Genomic DNA, 13,185 nt, shown 5'->3' with positions numbered 1-13,185 from the left:
GTGAAAGGATTTGTATAGGAGGTGATTTTAATGGACACATTGGTAAGGCTAATGTTGGTTTTCAAGGCGTACATGGGGGTTTGCGGTGATAGGAATGAGGCCGGAACAGATCTCCTAGAGTTTGCGGTGGCCCATGACCTAGGTAATATAAATTTTTATTTTAGGAAGATAGATTCTCATTTGATCACTTTTAGCAGTGGCGGACGCGATACGCAAATTGATTACCTTTTGATGAGGCAAGGAGACCGAAGTTGGTGGAAGGACTGCAAAGTCATACCTGGGAGACAGTTGTGGCTCAACATCGACTGCTGGTGACAGATATAGGCTTCAGAAATAAGCTGACTGTTGGAGAGAAGAAAGGTACAACAAGAATTCAATGGGGAAATTTGAAGGACGAAAATCTCCTTCTGTTTAAGGTTAAACTAATAATGCAGACGCATGCTAGACTAAATGGGGACTCAACTCATATATGGGAAGGTATGGCGACAAAGATCATTCAAATAGCAAAGGAGACTCTCGGGGTCACAACAGGAAAGACAGGTGGGCATAAGGAGTCTTGGTGGTGGAATGATGCCATACAAGGCAAGATAAGGGACAAAAAAGAATGCTTTAGGGAGCTTATGAGGTGCACGAATGAGGAGGAGCGAGTGGAATTGAGGGAGATCTACAAAATGGCCAAGAGAGAGGCGAAGAAGGCAGTGGCGGAAGCAAAGAACGCAGCTTATAAACGGATGTATGAACGTTTAGAAACAAAAGAGGGGGAACATGCTATGTTTAAGATTGCCAAAGCCAGGGAGCGTAGAAGGAAAGATCTAGGGCCTGTGAAGTTCATAAAGGATACAGATGGGCATGTCTTGGTCAAGGAGCAGGACATCAAGCTAAGATGGTAAACCTACTTCCACAATCTTTTTAACAATGGGAGAGCTTACCAAGAAGAACATGACAACACAACCGTCCAACGACAACAACCGAATAACTGATACTGCCGACGGATCACACGAGAAGAGGTGCAGACTGCACTTAGGAGGATGGGAAGGGCTAAGACGGTTGGCCCAGACAACATACCCATCGAGGTGTGGAAGTGTCTGGGTGAAGAAGGAGTCATGTGGTTAACAACTCTGTTCAACATTATCCTCAAATCTGGTAAGATGCCAGACCAGTTGAGGAGCAACGTTGTAGTTCCTATCTATAAGAACAAAGGAGACGCCCAATGTTATGGTAATTACTGAGGAATCAAACTTCTAAGCCATACTATGAAGCTTTGGGAAAGAGTGATTGAGGTTAGACTTAGACGGGAAACTCAGGTTATGGTGAACCAATTTGGCTTCATGCCAAGGCGTTCCACCACAGAGGCGATACACCTTTTAAGAAGATTGATGGAAAAGTATAGGGAGAAGAAGCGTGACCTGCATATGGTGTTTATTGACCTAGAAAAGGCCTATGACAGTGTGCCACGACAGGTGCTTTGGGAGTGCTTGAAGGGTAGAGGAGTACCAAGGAAATACATAGAGATAATTATGGATATGTATACCAGGAGTGCAACAAGTGTCCGTACGCCAGTGGGGGATACTGATTTCTTCCCAGTAGAGGTAGGTATTCACCAGGGGTCAGCGCTGAGTCCGTTTCTTTTTGCAGCAGTCTTGGATGAGTTGTCAAAGTCGATTCAGGGGACGCTGCTGTGGTGTATGATGTTCACAGACGATATTGTGTTACTTGTTGAGAGAAAAAAAAGATCTAAACATGAGGCTTGAGGATTGGCGAACAACCTTAGAGACAAAAGGTTTAAGGATTAGTCGCTCCAAGACGGAGTACCTCCACTGTGATTTTGGTGGGGGAAATGACAATGAGGATGTACAGATCACCATTGAATGGCAGGTGGTTTCGCAGGTAACGAAGTTCAAGTATCTAGGATCATTTGTTCAGAGCGATGGGGAATTAGACAGTGATGTGACCCATTGAGTTCAGGTAGGATGGTGTAGATGGAAAGCAGCCACAGGTATATTGTGCGACAAGAGCTTCCCAACTAAACTAAAGGGAAAATTTTATAGGGTTGCGGTTAAAACTGCAATGTTATATGGAACGGATTGCTGGGCCATCAAGAAGGCACAAGTGCGGAAGATGGAGGTAGCAGAAATGAGAATGCTACGTTGGATGTGTGGGCACACAAGGTTAGACCGAATTAGAAACGTTGTGTTTCGAGAGAGGTTAGGGGTGGCAAACATAGCAGACAAGATAAGAGAGTGGAGATTGAGATGGTTTGTACTTGTGAAGAGAAGACAGACGACGAATCCTGTTAGATCCGTAGAAAACATTTATATAGAAGGGAGGAGGGTAGAGGACGACCTAAAATGATGTGGGATGAGAGGATCAAGCATGATTTAATAGACTTAAACCTTTCCGAGGACATGGTTAAGGATAGGAATTCATGGAGAAGTAGAATTAAAGTTAAGGATTTTTAGGGAGAATTGACTTCCTTAGGGCTTCCATTGACCTTATTTTGGTCACATACATTGTATTAGTATTAGTATTATTATTATTAGTATTATTCTTCCCATATATATAGTATTAGTATATTCTTTCCATATATTATTATTATTATTACCATTGAATTTTGATTTCCTTTGTTTTGTTTCATACATATGTACTTTAGAGCTGAGGGTCTCTCTGGAAGCCACCTCTTTATCCCTTTGGATAGAGGTACGGTGTGCCTACATCCCACCCTCCCCAGACCCTACCTATAGCTTTGCTGTTGGTGGGACTTCACTGGGTATGATTGATTGATTGATTGATAATAAAAATATATACAGAGTTTAAAAAACTCGATTGAATTGAATATTTGAAAAACTCGAGTTTTCAATTTTATAATTCTTATCAAAACTCTTATTAAGATTATCTGAAGTGAAACCATATTTAAGAAGCAGAATAACTAGACCGGCCCATTAGTGTTTTAGAATAATATATTGGTGTAGTTCACCATCAGATGTTATTTTTCTTTTCAAGATCAGATAATATAAATAATTTAATCGGGCATTGATATATTTCCTCTTCACAAGATCTTTAATTACGCATATCCCCGACTCATAAAAATCAATTACATATTTCTCCTTCTTAAAATATACTTATTACATATAAATCCTTTTCATTAAAATTAACTAGGTAGTGGACTATATTACCTTTTACCTAAAAAATAAACAATAAAAATATAGAAATTAGATGTAAATGTCTCTACCACTTTTCTTCTTCCTCTTATTTAGTTTTGAGCACATCGTTTCAACCTTACTAATGATGTTTCTCCTGGTTAACAACCTATAATTTTCAGTGAGACAAATGTACGATCTCAAACTCTTTCACAAGCCGAATCACCATACATAGCCAACCACACACCAAACACGGTTCACCGCTATATCATTTGCCGGTTTATTCGATCCCATCTCCGGTAACCATCACCACCACAGTCACGTTTTTCAGATCTGAAACTAAGCTCCACCCAAACAACTAAGCTCAAGATTCAAGAAACTTTTTGAATCTACAAATCAATTTTTGATTGGAGGCGAATGCCATGCTTTTAACTCTATAATTATTGAGGTTATCGGAAACTCGTCGGAGAATCGAGTTTACCAAAAGTAGGTGGAGAAGATGACTTGATAACTTTGGTTTAATCTTGTTTGTTTTTGTAATTAAATAAGGGTTATTAAGGGGGGTGTTTGGGATTCCTTATTTTACCTCCTTATATCTTATTTAAGGCATAAGGTATAAGTTACAATGTTGTAACTTATACCTTACACACTCACAAAATCCAATTTTTAAACACCTTATAACTTATAACCCATAAGTTATAAGATATAAGGAGCAAATATAAGAAATCTCAAACAACCTCTAAGTAATTTGTTAGGAAAAAGGAAATATGTAATTAATTTTGATTGAGAAAATATGTAATTTATGGTGTTTAGAAATGGGAAATATATAAAAATCCTTAATTTTTTAACTCAAAAAAAAGTGTGTAAATTACATACCTTATGCTTTAGTCGATGAAGAAGACTAACTCCATGATGGACGACAAAAGTTCTCCAAACAAGTATAACATCGATCAAGACCCAAATATCTCACCACAAAACATAGTGAGTACAAATAATAAAACTGGTTTCTCAATATCATTAGAAATCTTAGCTACAAATATTTTAAACTTAATTTGTTAAAAAAAAAGACTTTTGAACTAATTCTACTCTCAAAGACCAGCAAAAGTCTATTAATTTATCGAAATTAATCAACTAACATAAAATCTTACTGTCACACCCCAAAATCGTTAACTTAGCAACAAAAGACTTAATTTTGTTAATTTGACGGTGACAGCCGCTATTCAGCCAATCATATTAAAAAATAATGAACTATAAGTTGGACTTTATTAAATATCATAGTATTACACATGTCAAACATGCACGGTTCTATTTTAAATTGAAAGTCCATCTATTATTCAGTCAAACGCGCAACGCCATTTTCCTAAGTCCTTCACGAAGCATCCATTTTCTTCATTTACCTTAAAAGTATATAAAATAATTTTGTCAACACGAATGTTGGTGAGTTTCTTAATTAAAAACTGGGATGCAACAGTTCTAGACTTTACACCCGTTTATTCATCATTCTTATCAATGATAATTTTCATTATTCACCATTCTTTTCAATGGGAATTTAATTTCCAGTTTTCCAAACATAGCTATATATTTCTTAAACAAAACGTGTTAGTTGTAAACGAGCAAAAAGTGCAACACATGTATGGCTATCAATATGATAAACCTGATACATACCAAAATCAAAATATTGCCACTTTTTCAACGAGAGCGACTGGAGAGCAGGGGGTGTCGCCCCGATAGATCTATTAATATTTTTAGGCCCTTTCTCTCTAGGTTAACGGTTTTTTCTTTCATAATGACTCATCCCATTTAACACAATTTGTAAAATATATACCCTTTCTTTACATACATCCCCACCCAAAAACATTTATGAATCATTAAAATATTTAAAAGTGGGGATTTAAGAGAAAACTCACATTTGCTTCAGCTCAAATAACATTCAAGTATGACGATATGCCAATCAACGACAATATCTTATAAACATTCATCCAAATGATAATGAGATTCCTATGTTTAATACCAAGTATATTAAACATAAATATAGATACAAACGGAATTTTATCCTAACTTAATTTATTTATCCTCACGTGTCTTATTTATTATAATTCAAAAAACTAAATTACAAACTTTAATGTGTAGGAAAATCGTAACTTAATCGAACGTTTTTAAAATATCTTATTAATATATTGGAACAACATAGTTTCAAATAATCGTTGTAAAACTAATATATGTTTTCGAAACTAAACTTGGACGTTATTTAATAAAAAGTGTGTGTATATATATATATATATATATATATATATATTTTTTAAAATATAATATTCTTTTATCAATAGGCGCATGTTTGAAATCCGACAAATGTATTATGTACCACTTTTTTTTAACAAAAACATAATATAATCGTTATTATTATTTATACCGAAATGTGTTATATTAATATTCTTAGTATAAAAAATTTGTTTTCATATTTTATATAATAGTTAACATTTTCTAAAATTATATTTATTTTTAATATTTATAGTTGTCACTACCCGGATAAACTATTTCAGTCAAAATATAGTGTATACTCATACACACGAAATCATCCAAGTCTCGATTGCACCATTTTCAGCACATGTTGCCGGGAAATTATATTGGTTATTCACTTCTATACTCTTTCTTTTAACGCTCATTTGTAAACTAACTATAGTTAAAATAATCATCTACCACATTTTAATTTCCAAACTATACTTAATAACACTATTTAAACCAATCTATTAAAATCAAACTTTAAGAGATAAAAGTTATACCCTCTCGCGTGCGGTTCATGTCGAAAAATATACTCATAGCCCACATTCAATGCGATCCTGATATACCAACACGTTCATTTTTTTATAACCAACAATTCTCCGGTATCAGATCGTCCATGCAAAAACTCGAAAGCTACAAGCAACCCATTTTAAGAAACTATTTTCGTTCTAAAATCTGACCAGTAATTTACAACGCTTATAACTCACCATACAGACATCTGTTCATCGATTCCTTCAGTGGAATCAAAGATCTATATCGCATTTCTTTAGAGCCACGTTTTCAAAATCCACCCAGCTAGCTGAACACGAAAACGGGTTGAGAAACCCAACATAGGAAACTCCAATCCTTATCTCCACCATTAAACATGATTATATATGGGTTATGAACCTCCTGTATAAAAATAAAGATGATCGGACCATTAGATCTTCCATTATAAATCGATCTTTGTGGACATGCAAGACTAATACAATATATCCAGATTTTGAAACTTGTTTTTAACGAACTTAATCTCAGATTTAGGACAAACGGAGCTTACCATCGCGTTAGAGATGTCGATAAACGATTCCGGGTAAAAGACGGGCTTCGGCCACCGTCGGCCGCCCCCGGACCGCCAGCCATCGGCCCCGCCGGGATTCTCTGCCTTCTCTCTACTCTCTCTCTCTAGGTTTCAACTGAATGAATATTATGAGAGAAAGTGGGGGTGGTTGGACTTTTATATATACGGTTTTTAACGCATTTTATGATCGCGTTTCGGTCTATCGCTTCAACGATCCCGCTACTTTAAGTGACATTATATTTTTCAAATATATTTTGTCAAAGTATTTATTCCGTTCTCGACTTAAGTTTATCTTGTTAACTTATTATTTCTGCTTATAAGTTATTATCGATCGTTACCTGGTATCGGTTCCGTGTTACTCTAAACTTAATAAAACTAGTGTAATTGTTTTTCCCAAAAACAACTCACCCAAACTTATGATGTCTATTTGATTTATTTTATCTAAATGATAAACCTCAATTACGGCGATAGTGTTAACTTTTACAAATTCATCGGTACATGTGCTTTAACGACCATGTTCGAAAATACTAATTTGCATTTTCCCGCTTCCTTATAGCTCGGAATTGAGTCACATTTTCACCGGCGTTATCGGTCTTAAATCCTTTACAATATTCAAATGGAATGGATTCAACCATGGACATTTTCTCGAATTTCGAGTATTCACACGTTCAACCGAAAACGTTCGTTTCTTCTTATCTTTTCACCAAAAATTCTTTATTAGATCTGACTTCACACGTGTTTTCCATTGAATATATTTCTTTTATTTTTATAATAAAATAATATATTTAACTTATCCGTCTTATTTCTCACTTAATACTTTCTAAGCATGTCTTAATCTCGTTTATGGAATATAATAGTGCCTTTTATTTTGGCGAGTGTCACATTCTCCCCACCTTATTTGAATCTCGTCCTCGAGATTCAACCGAGCATAGATGGTGTAACATTCCAATGCTTTGCTTTAACTCGCTAGCTTGCCGGTATTTACTGTTATATAAATTTTCAGATTCTTTATCGTCATTAGGTGCACATTTCTGATATGAATAAAATCTTTAGTCGGTATTAACATTAATATCTCTCCTTGATCGCAAGGTAATCTTCCTTGAGGCGATAACGTTAGTTACTTATCATGGTATGAGCTTTTATATCCAGATCCTTAATAACTCCAGATCATAAGTCAAGTAGTTATCTTAATGAGTGTAATTTTGCTGTTCATAAACACATACTCTACTTCATTAGGTAAGCACACACCCCAAAATTTGATAAGTCTATCAAAGTAAACTACTAGATCTCGCCTCTTGTTCAAACACTGGTTCTCTAAGGTTAATCTTGTCCCTGACACGAGGAGAAATTTATTTTGTCTATGCATGCATCCATATTTGCCATCCTTCTAAGCTATAATTTTCTGAAACGATATTAGTTGGTCTACAACAATTTCAGCTCAATCCGACGGTCAGATATCTGGGAATCTACATTTCTATATAGCCGCGTTTTCAATATCCACCCAGCAAGTTGGACACGAAAACGAGTTGAGAAACCCAACTTAGGAAATTCCAATCCTTATCTCCACCGTTGAAAATGATTATATACGTGTTATGAACCCCCTGTATAAAAATAACGATGATCGAACCATTAGATATTTCGTTATAAATCGATATTTGCGGACATGCAAGGCTAATACAATCTGTCCAGATTTTAAAACGTGTTTTTAACAAACTTAATATCAGATTTAGGACAAATGGAGCTTACCATCGCGTTCGGGACGTCGATAAATGGTTCCCTGTAGAAGACGGGCTTCGGCCGCCACCGGACCACCGCGCCAGACCACCACCGGCCGCCGCCGGACCGCCATCGGCCACCACCGGAATTCTCTGCCTTCTCTCTCTCTCTCTTTCAGCTGAATGATTATTATGTGAGAAAGTGGGGGTAGTTGGCCTTTTATATATACGGCTTTTAACGCATTTTGCGATCGTGTTTCGGTCATCCGCTTCAACGATCACACTACTTTAAGTGACGTTATATTTGTAACAGTTGTCAAAAATATTCATTAATGAATCATGTTTAGCAATAAAATTTGCCATTAGCTGAATTTTCCTATAATAACAGCTATCACTCTAGTATAAAAGCGGCTCCCTTTGAAGCTTTGTACGGGAGAAAATGTCGATCCCCTCTTTGTTGTGCCGAAGTTGGAGAAAAGCAATTGACAGGGCCCGAGATTGTCCAGCAAACCACAGACAGAGTCTCTCAAGAGACAGATTAAAAGCGGCTGCAGACCGACATAAGAGTTATGCAGATAACCGTAGAAGACCTTTAGAATTCCAGGAAGGAGATAGGGTGCTGTTAAAGGTCTCACCTTGGAAAGGAGTAGTTAGATTCGGGAAGAAAGGTAAACTAAGTCCTCGATACGTCGGACACTTCAAAATCATTAAGCGAGTTGGTACAGTAGCCTATCAGCTAGAACTACCGTTAGAACTCAGCGGAATCCACGAGGTGTTCCACGTTTCAAACCTGAAGAAATGTTTATCCGATGAATCATTAATTGTCCCCGTTGAAGATATCCGGGTAGACGATAAGCTCCGATTCATTGAGGAACCCTAGAGGTGATGGATTGGAAAATTCAAAAGCTAAGAAGAAACCGAATCAAGTTAGTTAAAGTCCGTTGGAATTCAAAGCTCGGCCCCGAATTCACCTGGGAACTCAAGACCAGATGTAGCAAAAGTACCCCCATCTATTTCTTGTAGAATCAGAACCTAGTACCACTTCCTAAATTTCGGGACGAAATTTCTTAAAGGAAGGGAGAATGTAACATTTGCCAAAAATTTTCATTAATGAATCATGTTTAGCAATAAAATTTAGTCCTTATGAGGAAAAATCTTCTTTATTAGTGATCTATATGTTTCAAAGTCAACAAAAAGTGCAAAAATCGCCACGTAACGAATCTGACGTGGAATGACCCCGGGTAACAAGTCAGAAAGTAAATAATTCATTAAAGGGGTTAAATGATCTCGAAAAAATAAAATACATATTAAAGTAGTCGAGATAATATAAAAACATAATTTAGGAAGACTCGAATCGCGAAAACTGGAAAATAAATAAGCACGAGCCAGTACAGGACCCGGAAAGGACCCAACCCTAACTATTTTCAAGAAAATAGTTTTTATAGTACATACTGTCAGGAATTTGATTTCGTTCAAAGTCTGACAAAAATTATTAAAAACGGGATCCGTTTGAATATCTAAATCACACAATACGTTAAACGGTTAATCGAAAACAACCAGTTTATAACCCAACCCTTTCATATATCCCCCCTTCTCCTAGCCGTCCCCCCACCCTCCCCATGACACCTCACCTCACCAACTCATCCTCCTAATTATTATCCTTCTAGATATTTATGAGTTGTAAACAATCTAAACAACCCACTTGCCCTCTAAAACTCCCACTCATCAAACCTATACACTCCCTCCCTCTCTCTTAAAAACCATTGGCTGAACACTCTCACCCCACACCTTCAATTCAAAATCAAACAATAACACACACATAATCAAGGAATCATGGAAGGTTAGATCAAGAATAAGAAGATTAAGATATTAAGAAGGGTATAAGAAGGAAGAACACCAATATCACACCATAACATCATCAATCTCATCTTCCAAATCTCCAAGAAGAAGTAAGTTTGATTATTAGGGTTGATAGTATTAGGTTTGTTGTTCTTGATTGAAGCTTGAAAGTTTGATTTTAAGTGTTAATGATCTTTTAATTATTTGATAAAAACTTGAATAAACTTGATGTTAGGGTTTGATGTTAGAATGGATTAGGATAATTATTGATCATTAGTTTGTTAATATGAACTTGAAACATTGAAAAATTGTTGTTAGGGATGAACAAAAGTGAAAAATTGGGGATTTTTGGATATGGGATTAATTAAGGGATTTTGGATGGATTGGTGAATCAATAAGTGTTATAAAATAATAAAATTGAGAATGAAATAGGATATATGCTAGTAAACTCACTAAAACCTTTTATTAGTTCTTGAAGATTGTTAACGTTGTTAAATAGGGAAACTTTGTTGAATGATATATTAAAAGAACAAAAATTGGGATAGAACACATAGGATGCATGAAACCATATAAAATTAATTGAATGCATAAAACCTAAAATTAAATTTAATCAAAATGGAAGAATTAGATTAAATAGAATTATCAAATATTAAAGGTTACTAAAATGGGAAACTTTGTTAGAACAACACTTAGAAAATTTATAAAAATCCATGATCCTTTGATTGAAAGATTGATTAAACGATTGATAAAGATGAGAATAATATAAAAGTGATTAGTATAAAGGAATAGAATCATCTAAAAGCTAAAACATGATAATTGTTGAAAAAGACAAGACTTTGATCATGAAACATAAGATTCTTCTAAAATGGAATAATAAGAAACTTTTACTTAAAAAGTAATGTTTTGGATGATTATGAACTTAAAACTTAGGTTAAAGATCAGTACATTTTAAAATATTTAATAATAATTGTATATATAAAAATAATAAGCTTAACTAGTAACATTGTGAAGGAAACCTAAAATACGAACTAGGAACCTAAAATTCGATTACACGTGTCATATGGATTTATTTGGTCAAAATTGAAATTTATAGTGAATTTTGTGTCATTATATGTGTGGTTAGTCCATAATATGATTAGTATAGACTTGTTCAATTTAATTGACTTATCGGTAACGTTAACGGTCTAAAAATCGGCTTTTTGAACGAAACCGACACAACTATTAGGGACTATTTTAGAACAGCACCTAAAGTGGTAAAATACTCTTGTATAACATAAGTTAATACATGAGAAAAGGACAAGATAGTAAAACTTAGTCCTAAACGGTTTATGTCGCGAAAACCGACACGAAAACGTTAAAAAGTTGTTATTTTAAGAAAATATTAACAAAAATGATAATAATATATTTTCACTAGTTAACTTGTAAAACATGACTAATATTTACGTAGCAAGTATTTTACATAATTTAAAAGTTACATTTTACATGAAAAACTAAAACGAGTCGTTTTAAACATAAAACCGGCAAAAACGACGAAACCGACAAGAATTATAGGAGATAAATAAATTAATATTATGTTAAACTTTCCAGCAACTAAAAATCTAATACTTAATATAATTATATCTTTATTTATTAATTAACATATTTAATAAACAATAGTCAACGAAAAAAAACTGAACTATACGTGTGTAAGCTGATAGGACTCTAATTGCTTGCATGCTTGTGTGGACATTAGAGTAGGGATAATAAGTAAAAGACTTTTATAAACTAAGACTCAAATAAGGTTTTTATTAACAAAACGTGTACTAATATAGGACACGCATATTTTGGATAAAAGGACTTCAAACCGTGAGTTTCTCTATCGAACCCCCTCGTTTTTAAATAGAATCGTTTTTAAATGTTTTTATAACTGTTTTGGGGTAAAATCATATTCTTTATTACATAATGATTTCACTGATATTTTTAAAGGCATTATATTTTACCAACTGTGTCAAACGCGGGATGAGTCTAGTTGGCTAAATAACGGTTAACCCTAGAAAGGGGCACGGAAATATGGGTAGATCTATCGGGGTGACGCCCCCTACTTCCATCGCGATGGGTTAAAAGTGGGTATATTTTGAGTCTGGTATGTATCAGGTTATCAACTATGATAGTCATACGTAATTTTGTATTCTTTGCTCGTCTACAACAGCACAATTTGTTTAAGAAGTAAAATGCCTATTATTGTGATGTAATGACGGTAGATCATTACACACGAGTTTGTGTTATAATGACGAGAAACCATTAAACACGGGATGTTTTTAATATCATTCGGGGTGTAGTGACGATTACACACGAGGTGATATCGGTATATAATGACAAAAGATCATTATATGGATATTGTTTTCGACATATGTATATATATACGGACTATTTTATTATAAAGGGAAACTCACCAACACATTGTGTTGATCGATATTTTAATATTCTTTTCAGGTAAGTAATGGCTTCGTGACAATGAAGGAAAAGAGGCGAGTGGTGTTTGAATATGGGAATAAACTGGGATGTGTAATAACCGTGTTATTATACACGTGTAAACTTATGTTTTTAATAATAAAGTTTCTTTGAAAAGTCAAACTTTTATTATTATTTTACTATACATTATTATGATTGGCTATCGGCGACTGTCACAACCCGAATGACTTGGTCAAAAATCTTCCGCTGTTTAAATTAAGGTTTTCGGGGTGTGACAGAAGTTGGTATCAGAGCCAATCGTTATAGAGAATTAGGAAATTTTAAAATTTTCTAAACTATAACTGGATATTCAAAAACGCGATCTTTTCCTCGTCACATGAAGCGAAAGGTAATAATAACGTGATATATATATTTGTTACTAACATTAGTTATTATTTGACAGATGGTACCATATGTGATTGTTAGTGACGATAGCTCAGAGGAGGCTCCTTTATCACCGATTTTCTTCCGCACACTGAGCGCCCCACAGTGTGACGGGCCTAGTTCTAGAGTGACACATTTAAAGGGGTACTCTAGGAAAAGGTCTCGCCAAAACTTTGAGGCCACCACCTCCACAGCTGTTCCGACTACCATGGCCCCACCACCTCCACCGCCTCCTTAGGAGCAGGTCAGGGGTCGGGCCCCGGGAGGACTCGACAAGCTAGCT

At 35.2% G+C, this 13,185-nt stretch overlaps 1 protein-coding gene across 1 annotated transcript; it reads left to right on the top strand.

The window, feature by feature from the left end:
* The first annotated feature begins 8,628 nt into the window (after positions 1–8,628).
* On the top strand, positions 8,629–9,069 carry LOC143605049 (uncharacterized). The gene has a single exon (XM_077081309.1). The coding sequence runs from the start codon at positions 8,629–8,631 to the stop codon at positions 9,067–9,069; it is 441 nt and encodes a 146-aa protein (XP_076937424.1).
* Positions 9,070–13,185: the final 4,116 nt, after the last annotated feature.

This window comes from Bidens hawaiensis, unplaced genomic scaffold, assembly GCF_021521415.1.
Source record: "Bidens hawaiensis isolate Kalapana, Puna unplaced genomic scaffold, B.hawaiensis_p1.1 tig00067772_1, whole genome shotgun sequence".
NCBI lineage: Eukaryota > Viridiplantae > Streptophyta > Magnoliopsida > Asterales > Asteraceae > Bidens > Bidens hawaiensis.
Note: the sequence above shows the minus strand (reverse complement) of the source record. Positions and strands in the feature narration are given on the sequence as shown.